At 37.6% G+C, this 20,889-nt stretch overlaps 1 protein-coding gene across 9 annotated transcripts; it reads right to left on the bottom strand.

The window, feature by feature from the left end:
- Window positions 1-668: 668 nt before the first annotated feature.
- On the bottom strand, window positions 669-19,824 carry thumpd3 (THUMP domain containing 3). Of its 9 annotated transcripts, none has more exons than XM_077199069.1 (11): window positions 19,663-19,810; window positions 19,372-19,551; window positions 15,868-15,945; window positions 5,998-6,450; window positions 5,566-5,696; window positions 2,316-2,385; window positions 2,096-2,211; window positions 1,781-1,885; window positions 1,514-1,637; window positions 908-1,231; window positions 669-827 (listed from the first exon to the last, which is right to left on the bottom strand). In XM_077199069.1, exons 2-10 carry the CDS (start codon window positions 19,531-19,533, stop codon window positions 1,043-1,045), a joined length of 1,428 nt encoding a protein of 475 aa, XP_077055184.1. In that variant the 5' UTR covers window positions 19,534-19,551; window positions 19,663-19,810; the 3' UTR covers window positions 669-827; window positions 908-1,042. The 9 variants fall into 9 exon arrangements, with proteins under 9 accessions (XP_077055184.1, XP_077055183.1, XP_077055185.1 ...); XM_077199068.1 differs by having other exon boundaries at window positions 904-1,231; window positions 19,663-19,807; XM_077199070.1 differs by having other exon boundaries at window positions 912-1,231; window positions 19,663-19,807.
- Between the last annotated feature and the right edge of the window lie 1,065 nt (window positions 19,825-20,889).

Genomic DNA, 20,889 nt, shown 5'->3' with positions numbered 1-20,889 from the left:
TTCATGGTTTATGCTATTATACGTTTTACAAATTATGGGGTGAATTTATTAAAGTGTAGCAGTGCAAAAATGCATAAAGTGAATTGGGCGCTAAAACAAAGTGTGCAAACTATTACACCCAATGTAACTTGGCAGTGCAAAGTGTAATTCATTTTTGAATTCAAATTCTTAAAAAAGGGACACACCCACTGGATGAGGCATTTATGAAGCTCTAAGAGTAATTTAATGTTACATTTTAATTCATCTTTCCCCCAGCCAACCATGCTAGATTAATAAAGGTGCATTCCACTTAAACAATTAAGAGAGAGTGAATTGGTATAAACTCTTTTAGTTTTTCCAAGTGATTATCTTTTGTCATTTGATGTGTTTTTTTAGAGTAATTTGTTTTGCTCTTAAAAAAAGCTTTTAAGTTATTCTGTATAAAGCGTCTTTATGTTTCTGTTGCTTGGACTTAGACTCATGTATATCATGTGTAAATGTCATGTATATCAAATATCATGTGTAAATGTAGTAAGATTTTTTTTAATCAGTGATAAGACTTCTATTCACTGAAGAGTTTGCATGCAAATGATATAATGGATGTCTGTGTACATGAGCCATTACTGTAAAACCGGATCCCCCCCTAATTTACACCCTGTGCACATCTCTACAAAGAAATAAATCACACCTCAAAATGAACAAACATTTTATTAACTTGGAATCAGAGCAGCCAAAGATTAACTTGGAATCAGAGCAGCCAAAGATTAACTTGGAATCAGAACAGCCAAAGATTATGTCCCAGCTCAACTAATTAAGAAAAAAAAAAAAGCAAACTGGGATCATGTTAACTTAACACACACACACACACACACACACACACACACACACACACACACACACACACACACACACACACACACACACACACACACACACACACACACACACACACACACACACACACACACACACACACACACACACACACACACACACACACACACACACACACACACACACACACGGAACGCAAATGGATTTGTGAAATTGTCTATCAGGCCTCTCACAGACTTGCGTCCTCCATATTCTCTTTTTTTGGTTCTGTTGCTGTATGATTCTCTGTGACATCTTCTGAAGTGGTGCCAAAACCTAATGCCGTCCTTTTGAGCACAAAAACGCCAGCATGCAATCCTCCCACATTCACCCAAACAGTGTGCGATTTCCGCCACAGTCCCCCCATCTGCAACATTGCCTGAGAAAGACAGATAAAGTAGGCCATTATGGAGAGAAGTGGACTTTGCTTTGATAACGCAGTCATAAAAAATCTAGTTTAAACATTCTGCATTAAATATGAAAAGGAACGGTTAGACTCATAATGTATTTAAACAACAATAACAACAACAAAATCTGGATTCCATTTTATTGCTGAATGTTCCATTTCACATAAAATTTTCATTCCTAAATTCCAAAATGCTTTTATGAACTACATTAAGAACCATAAATGATTATTTGGAAGAACTCGTAGCAGCCACACCTTTGAGAAACACTTTTTATCTTGAGTCAGCAGCACAGCTTTTCCTGTTCCCGGTTTACAAACTCGAGCCATTTCTCGAAGACATAAAGGGTATAATTCCCAGTTCTTCTTCTTGGACCCCATTCTTCAAAACATACACAACACAAACAGTTTAAATACACAAATGCTTAATAATATAATTATACTGTAATAGGATTATTCATTGCAATAATAAATTGGAATAGTTCCAAACTTATAGCTACTATAACTCCAGATGTCCATCAGTACCTCTTTCCAAAAGGCATGTCGGTAATGATGATATCCACTGAACTGCTTCTCATGGGTAGATTGCACAAGTCCCACTGAACTATGTCTAAGGGCAAGCCTGAAGAGCTACAAATACAACATGAGGTCAACATTTGAACCGGAAGTCGTTTTTGTAGTCATTTATTGTCACACAAAAAAAATTTGTTTATGATGTTTATATATTTGAATGATCTCATATTATTTTCAAAATTTGAATAAATACTTTAATAGTATACAAATAATACTAAAATAACACTGTTCCAAAAAAGCTTGGCAGGACAAAATCAAAAGCCTCACCTTCCTCCATCATGTGTTCTCTTAAGAATGTGCTTGATATTATTGACCGATCGGCTGACTGCAATGCCATTGTTGTCTCCAGCTAAAAAGAATGAATTCTGCCATTCCATGGCTCCCTGATAAAACAAAGAGCATTTGTTTTTAAAAACAATTCACATAAATATAATAACTGAAGACAGACTGCGAATTAATTTAGCAGTTTAGTCATAATTCAACAAACCTCTAAAGGTATAGCTCCAGTTCCACACATGGGATCTACAATCACATCTGACACCTGTGGCTTACTAAGTCTGAAAAGCAAAAAAAAAAAAAAAAAGTATGACAATCAATGACGATCATTATTGTTTGTTAGTTTTTCTTTAGTGCATTTCTTTCAACCTATAATAAACTCAAATACACATTGCACAAACAACAAAATCAAACATATTTAAATGGTCCAATCAACTCCACATGGATAAAATAAAAACTTCCCTACATTTTTTCTTGTTTGAGAAGCTGTTTCACATATATGTCACAACAGGGAAGTAAAGAGTATCACAACTTCCATTTCATGCAGACTTTAACATCCATGGAACCTTTCCATTGCACAAATGGATCTTTCATTATAGCAGAAAAAAGTTCTTTAGACTATTAAATCGGTCTTCACACTAAGTAGTTTAATTATCTTGGTTCGGACAAAAAAAAGAAAATTACAAATTTAGTCCTGGTTCGCTTATGTCAGGTTTATGTTCTGTTTTGGTTTAGTTTTATGTGTTCCCAGTTCCTGTGTTTATTTCCTGTCTTCCTTGGTTGACTTAGGCTGTCCGAAATCGCCCACTATACCCTTAAATAGGGCACTATTTGAGAGGACAGCCATTTGTAGTGGTTTCCGAAACCATAGTGGACATTGTTGCGTGCACAGTTTGCCACGTTTCAAATAATTATTAAACAGAAAGCACAAACTACGCAAAAGTGGCAGCCCATCCTGAGCACTCAGTATGCAGCTTTTATGGCATATATTTTGCGACGGAAAATCCATAACTAAATGCGCTCGTTGTATATGCGTACATATGATGGTATTTTTTACCAGCTGAGAACTTGCAAAGAGCTTTAAATATGTGTAAAAGAGTTAAAACAGTGAGAGGAATTCCTCCGATGCATACAAACAAAGATCTGCTGCAAGAAGACGGTGGTTCGGACACCTGTACCGAACTGTAATGGGCAATGTAGCTCCTATGATGTGATAAAAAAGGTATGCTTGAGGATTCGGTCCTTTTTAGGGTTGCATATTGTGGCATCATATACCTGTTTTTGCTTTTTTTTTTATATTGAATTCATAGTTCAGTCAAAACGCACTAGAGTTCATTTGGAAGCGTATCGAGACCCAACTTTTCAGCATTCTTGGTCCACTTGTTTGGAGCGCATCAGGGTTCAGATTCAGCATTCACACTTATTCAAATGAACCACACTAACAGAGCAATCGTATGGAATGCCAAAGCTGACTTAATTAAAAATAAATAAATACATAAATAAATATACGAATAAATGTAAAAAAGCAAAAATACATAAATAAATATACAAAGAAATGTAAAAAAGTACAAATAAATGAGTATTTATACTTTTATTTCCTTATTTATGTATAATCGTATTTTTTCACACATTTATTTATTTTTTTATTTATAAATGTATTCATTTATTTATTTCCACTTTTATTTATTTCCACATTCATTTATGTATATATGTTTTGATGTCTACATTTATTTATTTTCACATTTATTTATTTCTACATTTATTTATTCATTTCTTTGTCCGTATGCTAATGAGGGGGCGTGTTTTACCTCAGATATCAGAAATCGAGCTCAGAGTGGCAGTGCTGAAGCTTTGAGGCCACAGTGACACCTTGTGGTGTGTGACCAAACGAAACGCAAGAGGTGTGCGGACAATATCACATTTTAAGTCATGTATATCACCCTAACTGTATGTAGGGTAGGCTATATAGGGTTAACACACATAGCACACATGAACAGAAACTGCACTTCAATGGGTCTAATAGCAGACACTTGGACATGGAAGCGCATGAAAGTATCCACTATTAACAACAATGTAAACGCGGTGGATAGGGCTGATAAGAGCTTGCGTTTATTGTTGATGAGACTGCACACCGGCGCAGAACGCGGAGAGAAACCAGCGCACATTTCACTGATTCCTACGCAAGCATATTGATCAATGAGTTTGAAACGCAACTCAATACACGGTTTACATTCGCGTTTCATAATTTCTTATGCATAACAGGTGACAATTCAAATGCTTAAAACACAACCCATATTTCATAGATGAATAATGAATGTGATTAATCACAAGTCATCAATTTGGAATTATTCTTAAATCAAACAAAAGGGCTCATGTAAACGCAGCTATAGTAAGCCACGCATCTCACCCCATGCAGTAGATGACAGAAGCATCATCATGCCCATTCAAACACACCTGTCGTGCCCATGGTCGTGGTGATATTTCCCCCTATAAATTGATTTTATATCTACCCAAACCTTATTAAATAGGTAGAAAGTAAAAGTTATGAAGTTAAAAATAAATAGTTGTTTTAATAATAATAGTTAAAATATTAACTATTTAATAATAGTTAAAAATAAATGAATATAGAAATATAAAATGATGGAATCAATTAAATTGTATGTTTAAATATAAAACTAAAGCAGCCAGTAGGTGGCGGTAAGTCACTGTCGGTAATTTGTTAGTGAGAAAAATATTAGACTACTTTATTAAAAATATTGATTAAGTTAACAGACCTGTGTGTGTGTGTGTGTGTGTGTGTGTGTGTGTGTGTGTGTGTGTGTGTGTGTGTGTGTGTGTGTGTGTGTGTGTGTGAGAGAGTGTGTGTGTGTGAGAGAGTGTGAGTGAGTCATATCATTAATCTCATAACGACTTTTTGATCTCATAACAATTGTAATTGCAGTGTAAAAGCATTCTCCTCTGTATTAAGATTGACTTTTAATGACTTATAACTTTTGTTAATTTTATTTTTCTGATAACAGCATAGTGCCTTATTATAATTATAACTGAGTAGTTTATCGATTAATATGAAGAACTTGACATATATGATGATGTATAGCCTACCTATTTAATAAGGTTTGGGTAGATATAAAATCAATTTATAGGGGGAAATATAATAAATAAATAAATAAATAAATGTGTGAAAAAATACAATTATACATAAATAAGGAAATAAAAGTATAAATACTCATTTATTAGTACTTTTTTACATTTCTTTGTATATTTATTTATGTATTTTTGTTTTTTTACATTTATTCGTATATTTATGTATTTATTTATTTTTAATTAAGTCAGTTTGGCATTCCATACAATCGCACCTGAGTTCGTTTAAATCAAACCAAACATGCCAAGTGTGAACACACCCTATCGTGACCATCCTACCGTAATGATTGGAAGCGACGGTTTACAAGAATGCTGCTTACCTAAGCATGCCATAAGCCAGTGTAGACCGTAGAGTGGTGGGGCCAAAGTGAGTGATGTTTCTCCTATGTAGACTTTCCACTGTGAGAGCAATGCCAATAACAACTTCATTATTGTGGATATTCAACAGCACCTGTAAATAGAGAGAAACAATGTTTTTTTTTTACAATTGCTCTCTTTGTTTTATTGAATATTTTGGTTGTTTTTTACTACTTTACACAACACCACATTGGCTCCCATTCTTCTTTTCTACAGAAGAACAACTTTACACTAATTAAATTAAACTAAAATGTGCACTCAGAAGTACTTTCTTTTCTTTCACAAAAAAGGACTTTTGAGAAATATAAGGTACACACATATGAGGTTTAGAATCGATGATATAGTAAAAATAAATAAAGAGGTCTACATTTTGTGTTAGAATTTCTGAACCTTACCTCAACATCAAATTTAGTCATATCTGCTTTCCACTGAAAGAACTCCTGCACAGCTCCTCCAAAGTCTCGTGCCGCATCATTTGAGGTGAAGCAGTGTTTGTCTCCTGCTCTGTTGCATGTCACTCGAAACTTAAGAGGCATTACCCCTGACTCCTGATCCTGGATTTCAGAGAGTTTGTCTTCCTCAGAGTCATTTTCTGGCTGAGGAGAAACATCTCTTTGGTTCTCCTTCACCTCTAGAGCCTCAAGATCTACCCAGAGCTCTTCAGGATCTGACAGGACAGTATCAGTACATAAGGTGCTAACATTGCCACACTGATCTGATTTAGTAGGGTTAGCTCTTTTCTGACGTCCTTTCCTCTTTCTTATAGAATTGTTCAACTTCCACACTTCTAAAGCATTGGTCCAAGGCAGCTTGGCGGCCAGCTCTAGCCAATCCAATTCCACTTCCTCCTGTAAAACCAACAATAAATAATAAATGCCTTCCTGTTCAAAAATTATAGGTTATTACAAGTTATTACAATTACAAGTGTCCTTGTTACAATGTAATTCTACATGTATACTGAGTAATAGGGGTGTGCGGTATGACCAAATTTCTGTTTCACGGTATGACTAATTTTATTTCACGGTAGCAATATATTTCACAATATAGTTATTTATGTATGTAGTTATTCTCGAAAAATCGACAAAAAGGGCTTTGTCTAATAAATAAACCCAAATACTTTAGAAATGAAAAGCATTTCACCTTGTTTGATTTTTCCTTTATTTGGTAACTTATTTCTTTGGTAAAAAATTTTGATGAGCTAAATATAGTAAACAAAACACTCATCAACTTTTAGATGAACTGCCCCCAACTGATTGATATTAAATACAACTCATAGGTGCAAGTCAACGTTAAATAAAGTGTTGCTGAATCATTTTTCAATTTCATGTAATTGCTTTACTTCATCAATTAGTTTATAATATATGAATAGAATAGTTCAATATAAAATATATTCATAATAAATTAGTTACTTCCTTCCTTTTTTTGTAGGATATTAATAATACTAGTTATGTTTACATGTGTTCCCCGGTACATTTTTGCCATGTCTGCTTATTATACTACGTTTTTAAGGGGCTTGTTTTGATATTTTTGTGATATCTGGCAACCCGTCACCTGGAGAGAATTTCAGAAGTGTCAAGTTCATCAAGTTCAGAAGTGACTAGAAGGAAAGCAGCAGTATGAAAACCGAACAGCAGCTACTGTTAGTGTTGACTAAGTAATTTAAATTATACACCCCTTATAACTGCGTCATTAGTTTACCATAGCCCGGTTAACACTGACACACCGCGCTCCCTCTCATTTTTCCAAGTCTCCACTGAATGAATTTATCACAGTAGATCTGATAAATTAATTTTAAATCGATGCTGGGGGCGTTTTACTAAGAAGCATGTTATTGCAATTACAGTATATGTACAGTTTCTTTTCCCCCAAACTTTGTGTTATATTGTGTTATGGGTTACCAAGAAACCTCTGGCAAATGAAATTAGTAAATTCCATGTGTTTTACATCAATCATCATAACATTCATTCTAGTTTTTATTGGTAACAGAGGAATTAATCACATTCTCCCTATTGGTACACTAAGTTTTCATAAATAACATGACTTAACATGAGTTTAACACCATTGTTTTAAAGCATTGTTTTATTAATGAAACCATCCTTGGTATTTGGTTTATTTCAGACAGACAACTTAGTTTCAACACAGTTGAGCTGACAAAACAACAGTATATTTACTGCAGTCTGAAACAGGTGTAGGTTGAAGCTCTTGCTTATAATGCCTACCCTTTTTGAGATCTCATATTTTAATCAAATAAAATAAAATAAGTATTGTCTTACATCAATATAATGTTGACAAATCTTTTTTATCCCGTTAACTATCCTTAAAGGGATAGTTCACCCAAAAATTAAAATTCTGTCAGTATTTACTCACCCTCATGTTGTTCCAACCCCGTAAGACCTTCGTTCATCTTCGGAACACGAATTAAGATATTTTTGATGAAATCTGAGAGCTGGATCACTCCTCCATACTAGTCCATAGGCTTCTTCAGGGATTGAAACTTGCCAGCCCCGAAAAGTCATTAAAGACATCGTTAAAACAGTCCAAGTGATTACAGTGGCTCAATCTTAAGTTTATCAAAGGACGAGAATACTTTTGGTGGGCAAACAAAAATTACGTCTTTATTTCAACTATTCATTTCCTTCTCTGTTGGCCTCTAGTCAGTTAACATAGTCTGATAGCGTAGAGCTACGTCACAAGTAGGCTCACAATTGGCTGACGCTGGTCATGTGGGTGATGCGTGTGACGTACAACAACAGAAGCTTACGCTATTATACTAGTGAACTGACTCGAGCCCACAGAGAAGGAAATCATTAGTTGAAATAAAGTCGTTATTTTTGTTTTTTTTGCGCACAAAAAGTATTCTCGTCGTTTGATACACTTGCACTGTTTTAACGATGTCTTTAATGACTTTTCGGGGCTGGCAAGTTTCAATCCCTGAAGAAGCCTATGGAGGAGTGATCCAGCTCTCAGATTTCATAAAAAATATCTTAATTCGTGTTCCAAGATGAACGAATGTCTTACGGGGTTGGGACAACATGAGGGTGAGTAATTACTGACAGAATTTTCATTTTTGGGACTTCCGGTTTCACGATGTAGTGAGAGGTCGCGCGGTGTCTGTGCTCCGAGTTTTTACTTAAGTAGTGTCTAATACAGCTGTCTTTTTTCTTATCATTTGCGCTTGATAAAGTGTCTTTGGTGTTCAGGGAGCGGAGCTAATACAGATATGGGCAAAAATACTCAACCTGGCACTGGCAGTGCTAAAAACCAAGTAACCTCTGGCAAAGACGAGGAATCCGAAATGGCGGCGGCGCCGCCTGCTCCACTAACAGCAGCGGTGCTCGTGTCTGAGCTTGAGAAGTCGAGGCGAAGTTTGACGGAGGAATTCACAGCTTTGAGCTCTGAACTCTTCTTTATCTCCATTGCAAATATCGTTGGAAAGCATTCACAGCACTTTGGCCTCTCACACCGCCACTATTTCCGAGATGGAGACGGCTCTCACTGACCACAGCGATAGGATCACTGAGTTGGAGAGCGAAGTCACTTCGCTCAAGGCCAGTCTAGCGGCGTCGGCCGATTTGAATGCAATGCTTGGTTCTGCTGTGGAGGATTTGGTGTCCCGATTGAAGCGACAGAATCTACGGGTGGTGGGCTTTCCTGAGGGGATTGAGGGCAGAAATCCAAGAGAATTCATGACTGACTTTTTTTTTGGAACTATGAAAGACGTCCTGTCAGCCCCTCCTGAAATTGATCGCGCTCATCGGAGTCTGGCGCCCAAACCCGGTCAAGGCGATAGACCGCGGCCGTTCATAGTTAAATTTCACAGGTTTCTGGACAAAGATGCTGCACTACGCTGGGCCAAGGGACACAAAGAGATCTCATACCAAGGTCACACCATAAAGATCTACGAGGACTTCAGCGTGGGTGTCGCCAGGAAGCGCGCAACCTTCAACAAAGTCAAGTCAAGTTTGTACAAAAAGGGAATACGCTTCGGCATGATCTACCCAGCCCGCCTGGGCATCACACATAACGGTGAGCATGTCTTTGACACTCCGGAGGCGGCCGAACGTTACTTTCAGGATCACATTCAAGATGGATAATGTTCAACAATGCTGCCCTTTTATTAATCATCAGTGAACAGATTATTTCATAAACTGAGTAGATATGTCTTCATTTGCGTGAATTACATGGCTCACATTAGTTCATGCTCTCCCTTATTTGCAAGGACTGAGTTTTGTTTTTGTGTATTTTTTTCTTTTTTCCTTTTTTTTACTGGTTTGGTCTCTCTGACAAGTCATTTATGTTAGTTTGATGTATTTTTTATTATTTTTGTTAATAATAGTATTATCACCATCACTATTAGTAGTATATTATTCATTATCGGAGTGGTCATCACTGCATGGTTTTCCGGTTGTGCTACAGTTTGTTCCTGCAACTCGTGTGGGTTTCTATGGAGAGTTTAGGATGTACGTTAATGTGTTTTTGTTGTTATGTCTGTTTTTGGGTTGTTTATATTCGTATGGAGGAAAAGGATAACTTAACTGTGTTTTTTTTTTAAAAAAATTTTAGCTATTTATTTTCCTTTTTTTTTCTCTTCTTCCCTCCAGTCCTTTTTACTGATTTTGTTTTCCATGCATCAGTGAAATGGCTGGACCAGGCCTAAATACGGGGCTGAGTAGTAGGGGTATTTCTGTTAACCTAGTTAGTTGGAATGTCCGAGGTTTGGGAGGGCCAATTAAACGTTCTCTAGTGTTTTCTCATCTTAAGAATCTGAATTCTGATATAATTTTTCTTCAGGAAACACACCTGCGAGTCAAAGACCATGTTAGAAGAAAACCCTGGATAGGCCAGGTGTTTCACTCTAATTTTAACAGCAGAGCCAGAGGTACAGCTATCGTCATGCATAAACGAGTTAATTTCTCTCCATCCCAAATTATTGCGGATCCTGAGGGCCGTTATGTTATAGGCGTTGGCATTCTCTTTCATATGTCACTGTTGTTCGTAAACATTTATGCCCCAAACTGGGAAAACCCCACTTTTTTCAATTCCCTTTTTTCGTCTAATCCATGCTTAAGCTCACATTACCTTATTTTGGGAGGTGATTTTAATTGTGTGATGGACCCAAGGTATGATCGGTCGAATCCTAAAACTTTAGAGCAAACAGCGATGGCCAAAGCAGTGTCAGCATTCATGACTCAGACCGGTTGTGTTGACCCGTGGCGTTTTCTGAACCCGTCAAAAAAGGAAAAAAAAATGTTTCTAGTGTTCACCAATCTTACTCACGTATTGACTATTTTTTCCTAGATAAAGCTCTCTTGACATTAGTTCGTTCCTCTGAATATTCAGCTATAGTTATTTCCGATCACGCACCACATTCTCTAAACCTAAATTTCTCTAATATTAGAGGTAGGGGAAATCAGTGGAGGTTTGATTCAGGATTACTATCTGATAAAGAATTTTGTAAGTATACAAGTACTAATATCGATTCGTTTATTGAGACTAATAAATCAGATTCTGTTTCTCCTTCATTATTGTGCGAAACATACAGAGTGGTAATCCGAGGTTATATTATTTCATACTAGGGCTGGTCCGAATACCATTTTTTGAGCTTCGAAGCTTCGGTAGTAATGAACATCGAATATTCGAAGCTTCGGCGAGAGGGGGCTGAACATATTCTTTTCACTAATAAAGGCAGGAATCTCTGTGTTGGTCTGTCTTTTTGCATTTTGATTATTTCGAGAACCGTTCATCCAACCGACTTCACAAGGGAGTGCAGTGTTGCATTTGGTGCAATATAGATGGACACGCGAGACGCGACACATTCAGAATTAATAAACTTTTAGTCAGCTACAGAACAGCGCGAGCGGGAAGCAGCGCACCTCACGCAGGCAGGGTTTATATGCTCCGAGAACGGACACTCCACTATAATATAAAACGCACACACACAGGTCTGTTAAATTAAGCAATACTTTTAAGGTAGTCTAATATTTTTCTGACTAACAAATTACTGACACAGTAAAGGGTAGATTTAAATAAAGAAAAACGAAATTTAAATAAAGAAAAAAATTAATTTAAATAAGGAAAAACGAAATTTAAATAAAGAAAAAAATAAATTTAAATAAAGAAAAACGAAACTTAAATAAAGAAAAACGAAACTTTAATAAAGAAAAACGAAATTTAAATAAAGAAAAATGAAACTTAAAGAAAAAACGAAATTTAAATAAAGAAAAATGAAACTTAAATAAAGAAAAAACGAAATTTAAATAAAGAAAAATGAAACTTAAATAAAGAAAAAACTAAATTTTAATAAAGAAAAACGAAATTAAGTTAAATTAAAAACGAGATTAATTTAGATTGATAATAACGGGTAAAAGGCTAATACATTTTTTTTCTATTATTCTATTTTCCACAATGTCAAAGCAACGCAGCTTAACCCAAAACACAAGCTCAGGCATGCACTTCGGTCCATACAAACTCCGCTGTTCTGCGCTCTAGCCAGAGAACACTCCCGTTGCAGTTAGGCGTCGGTTCTATTTCTAGCATGCACGCATTTTCCGCGTGGCTCGAGCCGCGCCTGAGACACGTGTTTCACACAGGCAGTGTGCAAACTCCAACCTGTTAACATGGGAGCTGAAATAAAAACGTACATGCCACACAGCTGAGACGCTCACGCCATGCAGCCAGTGTGTCGCCGGCCTTATTCAAGCGCGAGTGAGAACCGTTTCGCGGGGGATCCCAGGTGTGCAAAAAAAAAAAAAAAACGAATATTCGAATGTCAAATTTTCAAATCGAATACCAACCCACCGAACGAATATTCGAATATTCTGGTCCAGCCCTATTTCATACACTGGTTATAAGTACAAACAAAGGTAACAAAAGTTACAAGACCTGGTTAATTACATCATCGAGACTGATAGGCAGCTTCTTAATAATCCTACCCCTGAGTTGCGTACTAAGAAATTGGAATTAAAATCGGAATTTGATTTGCTTAGTACAAAAAATGCAGAATTTATGCTGCGAAGAACTAAAGCTACTTATTATGAGCATGGAGATAAAGCTGTTCGGCTACTGGCATCCCAGCTTAAGGGATTAACTGCCTCTCGTCTAATTACTCAGGTATATGATTCTTCTGGTTCCTTAACTAAAAATCCATCGGACATCAAGGATGTTTTTTCTCTTATTATTCAAATCTTTATAAATCAGAACCACCTAAAGATGATTCCAGCATGGATAGTTTCTTAGACAGTTTAAATTTTCCTCATATTGATGTAGCGGTACCAGAGGATCTTGACAAGCCTCTAGAGTTAGATGCGATTTTGAAAGGTCTTCAGCTTATGCAAAGTGGTAAGGCAGCAGGTCCAGACGGCTTTCCGATTGATTTTTACAAAATGTTTGCCAAAAATCTGGCACCTTTGTTGTTAGATATGTACAATGATTCTTTAGCAATTGGTTCTCTTCCCTTAACTCTCACTCAGGCCTCTATCTCACTCTTACTCAAGCGGGATAAGAATCCAGATGAATGTGGCAATTGGAGACCCATAAGTTTGTTAAATTCTGATGTTAAACTATTGGCTAAGGTGTTGGCTTGCCGTCTGGATCCCTGTCTTCCTAAAATAGTCTCTGAAGATCAGACCGGTTTCATTAGGGGACGACAATTATCATCAAATATTCGCCGACTCTTAAATATTATTTTCTCTCCATCCACCTCTTCATCTAGTGAGATAATCATCACATTAGATGCGGAAAGGCCTTTGACCGGGTTGAGTGGAATTATTTATTTACTATATTAGATAGATTTGGCTTTGGCTCCATTTTTACGTCATGGATACGCCTTTTGTACACTGCTCCTGTTGCTTGTGTGAGAACAAATTTTTTGTGTTCCCAATATTTCCAGCTCTCAAGAGGTACTCGCCAAGGTTGTCCTCTTTCCCCTCTATTGTTCGCTTTAGCAATAGAACCTCTTTCCATAACCTTGAAAAATTCCCCTCTTTTTTCAGGTATTGTTCGAGGAGTGATAGAACATCGTGTCTCGCTTTACGCTGATGACCTTTTGCTTTTTGTTAGGAACCCTGTCGGCTCTGTTTCAGATCTTTTGAATATTTTTAACATTTTTAGTTCTTTTTCTGGTTATAAGCTTAATATGAACAAAAGTGAATGTTTTCCAGTAAATAACATGGCTAAACAAATCCCAGTGGAGGCCCTGCCTTTTCATGTTTCCTCCACAAAGTTTCGCTACTTGGGGGTAAATATTTTGCACTCTTTTGATCTACTATATCAATATAACTTCTCCGAATTGCTCACTCGAGTCAAATTAGATTTGCAACGTTGGGATAAATTACCTCTTACTCTATTTGGTAGAATTCAGTTTTACTGTTTTACCTAGGTTTTTGTTCCTCTTTCAGACTCTTCCAGTGTTTTTACCAAAGTCCTTCTTTAAACTGTTGGATGGGGCCATTTCTACTTTTATATGGCAGGGAAGACCTCCCAGGCTAAGCAAGGCATATCTTCAGAGACATAAAAAAGATGGGGGTCTTGCTCTGCCTAATTTTTTGATCTATTACTGGGCAGCAAATATCAGCAAAATTCACACTTGGTATAATTCTCCCCATATAGATTGGTGTGTATTAGAAGCACAGTCTTGCTCTTCATCCTCGCTCTCTGCCTTTGTGTGTGCTCCTTTGTTCAATCGCCCCTCAAAATACACTACAAATCAAGTTGTTTCTTCTTCCCTTAGGATTTGGAGGCAATTTAGACAACACTTTAAACTTGCTGCTGCCTCTCTTTATGGACCTATTTGCAATAATCATTTATTTGTGCCCTCAACCTTAGATTCTGCTTATGTCTTATGGAAAAATAGAGGCCTCTCATATTTTTCTGATTTATTTATTGATGGAGTTTTCACAACCTTTTCTGATCTTGCAATGAAATTCAATATACCACAGTCTAACTTATTTTGTTTTTTTCAAGTACGCAATTTTGTTCATTCTCACTGTCCTTCCTTCCCAAAATTGTCTGAACCTTCTTTATATGAGAAGTGTTTAATGCAGAAACATGGCTCTATATACAATTTAATTCTTCCTTATGTTTTGCCTTCTGCTCGGTTTACACATCAATGGGAGGCAGAACTCGGACTTAGACTGGATCAGGATTGGTGGGAAATGGCTGCTGGCAGGGTTAATTCTTCGTCATCCTGTGCCAAACTGAGTCTGATTCAATTTAAGGTTTTCCATAGAATTCATCTTACAAACGTTAAACTAAGTAAGCTATTTCCAGGTGTGGATGTCACATGCAATAGATGTTCTCTGGCTCCTGCCGATCATACCCACATGTTTTTTACGTGTCCAAAGCTGGAAGATTATTGGTACTCCTTTTTTGATACTTTTTCTAACATCCTTAATATTTCTAATGAACCATGTCCTCTGACTGCCATCTTTGGTGTCCCAGCAGTTTCGGATGAGTATACAAAAAAATATGCTAATATTCTTGCCTTTGCCTCATTGATAGCTCGCAGACGTATTTTATTGCACTGGAAGTCTTCTAAATCTCCTCCTACTTTCTCATGGTTAGAGGATTTGATGTCTTTTCTATATATTGAAAAAATTAAGTTTGCACTAAGAGATTCCACTGACAAATTTTATAAAAACTGGGACCCTCTACTTAATTTTGTCAAGAATACACCATCTATCTTTGTTGATTTGTAATATGTATTTTTAATTAACCTACGGATATATCCCTTCATGTTTGCGTGTGTGTATGCGTATATATATGTATATATATATATATATATATATATATATATATATATATATATATATATATATGTGCGCGTATACACATGCACATAAAATAATTTATAGTATTATTATTATATTTTTCCCTTTATTTATTTATTTTTATTTTTTAGTGTATTATTATTGCTGTTGTTTTGTTATATTTATTTATTGTGTAATTTGGAATTACACTTTTGTTTCATTTTCCTCCTCGGCGTGGGTGGGTCAAGGTTTACTGAGGAATATGGATTGTTCATGTTTGTGTCCACCCTTTAGTAGTTGTAAAAAAGGGGTAAAAAAGGAATGTTTACTTTTATTAATATTGCTGTACCCTTTTGTATATTCCATTAATAAATTTTTTTTAAATCATTTTTGGGTGAATTAACCCTTTAACTAAACAAAAAACACCTTCACAGGTATGCGAGGTATTATATAAACTTTGGTACTCATTAGGTACTAAACAACTGACAATAACTACAACTAGTAAAATATTGCACATACCTTTGTGTCTTTGAATTGGTAGTTGTCATATTCTTTTAGCACCACAAACAGATTGTCTAGAGACTTCAGGTGATGTACCTTTAGAAATAAATAAATGAAAATGAAAAATCACATGACAATTTGAAGGTAAATAGACTGCAGATCCTCACTATCATGTTGTTTTAAACCAATGTCTTTTTTCATGAAATACAAAAAAATAATTTTTTAAGATTTGTAATGGTCACTGATTTCAATGTAGTTACAACAAAAGGATCTGAGGCTTTTAAAATAAAAAAAGGATGCAAATACAAGATACTCTAGAATCTGATGTTTATGGCTTTCCGACACCATCACGCTGCTGAAGTGGGGCGGTCTGCGTGCAACCTGAAGCATATAACTGCTTAGTGAACGTGTTTACTACCTACTCCGACACCTCCGGAAGTGATTGCCATACGCTTGCATAGGGAGAGAGGGGATTTAGCGCTCTGTGATGCGTTTAGGGCACCCCACCACCTATTAGAGGGTTGATATAGACAGCCTCTGCACAAGTTAGATCACCAGTTTGTGCCAGGGGAACACTTGTGCTAAGTAGGGAAGTAGGGATGCACCAAATCCAGATTTGTGGGGTTCGGCCGAATACCGAATCCACTGGTTAAGATTCTGCCGAATCCAAAACCGAATACCGAATCCTACTGTCATCCTCAGTTCATTAACACAGTAAACACATTTATGAAGTAAACAACGTGGATTTTTCATTTTATTTTAACTGTAAAAAAAGAAAGGAAAAAAAGAATAAGCAACATTATGCATTTTAACGGCAGCAAAGTTGTGTATTGTTTAGGGTCCTTGCCATCACGAGACAAATCGGCATTGCAAATTGAACATGTAGCTCGACTTGAATTGCCTTCTTTTGTCTGAAAGTACTGCCAAACAACACTTTTTCTGCTCACGAGTTCCATTTTCACTTTCTCACAGCATACTGCATTCGAACGGTCCACCTACTGTAACGAGTGGAAATAAGGCATGGCCCCTTTAAGAGCTGTGCGCTCCCTGTTGAACTGTCTGTAGTCTGTATTGTACGTGCCATGCACCTCGAACACCCCATGTATGCGGGTTATTTATTTCAGTTTGATGCTCATTTTTATCTTATTTTGTTAAGTAACGCTGTGGACGGTAGAACGTGTGACAGACAGTTAACACAAGTTCGATTGGGGAATAAAGTGCGAGTTGTGAGATGCCAATCGCCTCCATAAGTCTGTCTGGCCTCTGCAATAACTTTAGCTGTGAGCTATCCCTATTTTTCTTCCTGACACAACGCGTTACACTACAGGCTTGTTCGACTTGAACCGGCACTGCACAGACCGATCAGTTTATGTCATAAACTTTATGACATCCAAATACCGCGAGAGCAATTCAAAAGCATAAGAAGCCATCTGCACTCTCTATTCGCTCTCGCAGTACTTTGATGTCATTCACTGATCGGTCTGTGCAGCGCCGGTTCAAGTCGAACAAGCCTAACGTAAACACCTTCCCGTAATCATCGGTGGTGTGACGTTGACGCAGCGCACGTATAGTGCAAGCCTTGGGTTCAGTTCGGTGGAAAAAAAATTATAAGGTTCGGCAGAAACCGAACCCCGTTAAAAAGTCCAATATTCGGCCGAAGCCGAATCCTGGATTCGGTGCATCCCTAGCTGAGAGTGAGGGAACGCACATGGCTTACGCGCAGGATGCCGCTCGGGAGTGGGGACATGCTTATAATGTGCAAGTGAGAGGAAAAGTTGTCCTGCTGTTGAGACACATTTGTTTTTGTTGCAAACTTTATTGGCAGCAAAACATTCAAACTTTCCCTTCTGTCACCTGCAGCCAGCAAAGAAACAGATGGGTGCAATATACCAAGGTGAACTCACGTGGGGTAACGGTTTCCTCCTCAGATCACTCCGATCAGCAACGAGGATGGGTTTCAGGTGCGGTCTTACCCTGCATTGCCTGGATTTACACAGCTGGTTCCGGGTACTTCCTCGAGCCCGAGTAAGATGCAGCTGGTGATCTATCCTAATGCTTATAGAGTGTTGAGCGGAGAAGGATCTAGAGTATGGTGGAGGGGCTGCAGCCCATTTAGGCAGGAAATGGCTCAATACTTTTGACTGCTTCTGGGCCACAAGGAACCAAAAAAGAACCCACAGCATCGCCCAAGAGGCCGTGGGGGCTTATGGGCACGTCCAGTAGCTGTGCCTTCTTGGAGTCCGTCATGTCCATCAGTGTGAGTCACAAGGGACGCTGAAGGACCATGAGACTGCCCATGCTATGAGCATGGAGCACCAGGAGCACCAGGTCTGCAGCCGAACGCAGCATCTTCACTTGGAAGACATGAAGCACAGCTATGTTATGGCTTTTTCAGTGATGTGAGCTATAGCACAGCGCGGTTTCGAGGGGAGTGTTGACATCAACTTCTTTCCACTTGCAGCCGGGCAAAGGTGACCCGCAACAGCTTAGTCGGCGGCGGCGGTTTAGTGCATCCCAAGCGGTCAGTCCCGTCGACAGAGGAGAGGAGATACGGTGCAATGCCCTTCATCAATGAGGTCGCCTCACCTGTGCTGCCAATAGAGACCAGGTCGCGGGCTTGATCAGAGCTCTCATTAAGACAGGCGATCCTGAACGATGAGCACGCTGGAGCTGCGTCAGCGTGCGATCATCTGATGGGTCTATTGCACATGGCTCCCTCGGTCTCTCCTTCCACGGATCAATGATGGTGCACTGTTCAGGACAGTGGAAATCCTGGCACGGAGGGTCCTGACAGTCATTTCCTTGCAGAAAGAACAGTGAGGCCTATCCAGAGCGGCCTCCACACGGCCCAAGCAGAAGACACACTCATTGTGCGTCAAGAACTTTTTGTTAATTTGCAATAACTTAAACTACAATGTTTCTATAGTAATAATAAATATGTAATAAATAAATTAAATAAATAAATGTATTCCATCATATTTAAATTTTATTACGTTGCTTGCCATGTTGAATAAAATTGTAGTTCATTCATTCGATAAATATGTGAACTTGTTCCTTTGTCTGTTTTTTTCTTTTCTTCTTAAAATACAAGTTTGTAATGTTGTGATTTTTCCTTCATAGCTGGTTGGTTGGAATCATGACTTGTACATCTTTAAATATATATATATAAGTCCCTTTAGGAAAAATTAATGGGGGGGGGGGGGGGGGATGCATTGAAACACAATGAATAGTTTTAATTTAAAGATATCTGTCCGTGCTTGCTGAAAAACACAGCCGTGTCATTCACTACACTACACAGCACTTTGCGGCATGTGACAACTTTTAGTGGCACATGTTACTGAAAACCGGATGTGCCGGTAAATATAGAGCATGTGCCGATGGCTTCTCTTCTGTAAGTAAAATGCCATGCCAGTGCCACTATGTTAATAATAGCATATTATGCAAATAACACTTTCTGATATAAGAGAATCGTTGTTGTAACAAAACGACAGGTTATGTGAAACAAACGAGAGGACAACTGACCTTAGCAAGTTTATCTGTTGTTATATCAAAATAAATCCTTCCTCTGTTTTTGCTGACTCTAGCAGTGGCATCGAGCTTTTCCTGAACCTCCTCCGCCGCAGTGAGCTCGAATCCCGTCGGAACAGTCGCTCCGATCGTCACAGTCTGATCAAACTCCTGCATTATCAGCCCCCGGTTTTACTGCAATAGAGGATATTAATGCGAATGCAACTGACACGTCTTGTACAGTTTTCCTGATTATATGATTTAAGCCTCAAGAACATTAGACATCGCCTTGCAGTGTTTACAAACCGTTGAACAAATTCGAGACTTTCGGCTAGTAAGCAATGTGAGCATTTGAAGGCCGAAGCATTTTTATAACAACAGTCGTTCGTTCAGTAAAACAGATCTCTACAGTCACAGTCTGACTGAGAAGTTATCTCTTCTTTCTTCTTGTATTGTTAAATAGCGGATATCAAACTGAAATTGCGCATTACCGCCACCTAGTGCAACCTTCTTCTCCAGGCGTTTAAAATCTAATTATACATCACATTTACTTATAACTGAGTTGCATAAACTGCAACAAAAAATATCAGTTTTGTTTGATATCATATTTCATTTTCATAATCAATCCAGTAGCCTACAAAATACAGTAGGCTACATATACATGATCAAAGAGTTCAGATGCAAAAGCCTCTATAAGTGCCATTTATTTTCTTCTAGAATGATAATTTTTATCAAGCTTGTATGCTTAAGTTCAGTAATTTCACTTAAATGTCAATTAATAGGTAATCTTCATTTAATCTTCCCACGGACGTTGCGAACGTCTTCTTAGGTCCGCATTTGGTCCGGTTTATAACGTCGGTTGGAAGACGTTCCGAGGACGTTCGCATTTGGTCCGGTTTATAACGTCGGTTGGAAGACGTTCCGAGGACGTTCGCATTTGGTCCGGTTTATAACGTCGGTTGGGGGACATTCCAAGGACGTCCACTATACGGAGAAATTGTAAAATGTTTTTTTGCATTTTCACATGTTTTAGTGCAAATAAACCATAGTAAAAATATAAAGAAAACATGGCTATTTGTGGATATGGCTTCACTAATAAAAAAAAAGTTATTTGGAACAAATCATGTTTCTTAAGATTGGTTCATAACTGATGATTGTATTACAATGATCCAACTAAACCTGATTTGTAATAATTCCACTATTTAAAATGAATAAAAAGATAAGATACATTGTAATTGTTTTCATTAAATAATTTCCATGACCATTACTATATGACCTTTAAATACAGTCAGTTTAATGTGTTGCATAATCTAAAATCATGGTTCACACACATTCAGGCAATAGTGGAAGTATCCACCATTGTGCAGTTATAGATTAACTGATTTAAAAAATATATATATGACAATGTTAATGTGTTTTCTCATTCAGAGTCTTTGCCAGATAATTTTTAACGCAGGTGCTGAGGGGGTGCTAGATCATTGACAGGGGGAGCTGCGCAATTATATAGCCTATATTGTATATACTATTATTAAA

This window comes from Siphateles boraxobius, unplaced genomic scaffold, assembly GCF_051911475.1.
Source record: "Siphateles boraxobius isolate OS27281-9 unplaced genomic scaffold, OSU_SipBor_1 41, whole genome shotgun sequence".
Classification (NCBI taxonomy): domain Eukaryota; kingdom Metazoa; phylum Chordata; class Actinopteri; order Cypriniformes; family Leuciscidae; genus Siphateles; species Siphateles boraxobius.
Note: the sequence above shows the minus strand (reverse complement) of the source record. Positions and strands in the feature narration are given on the sequence as shown.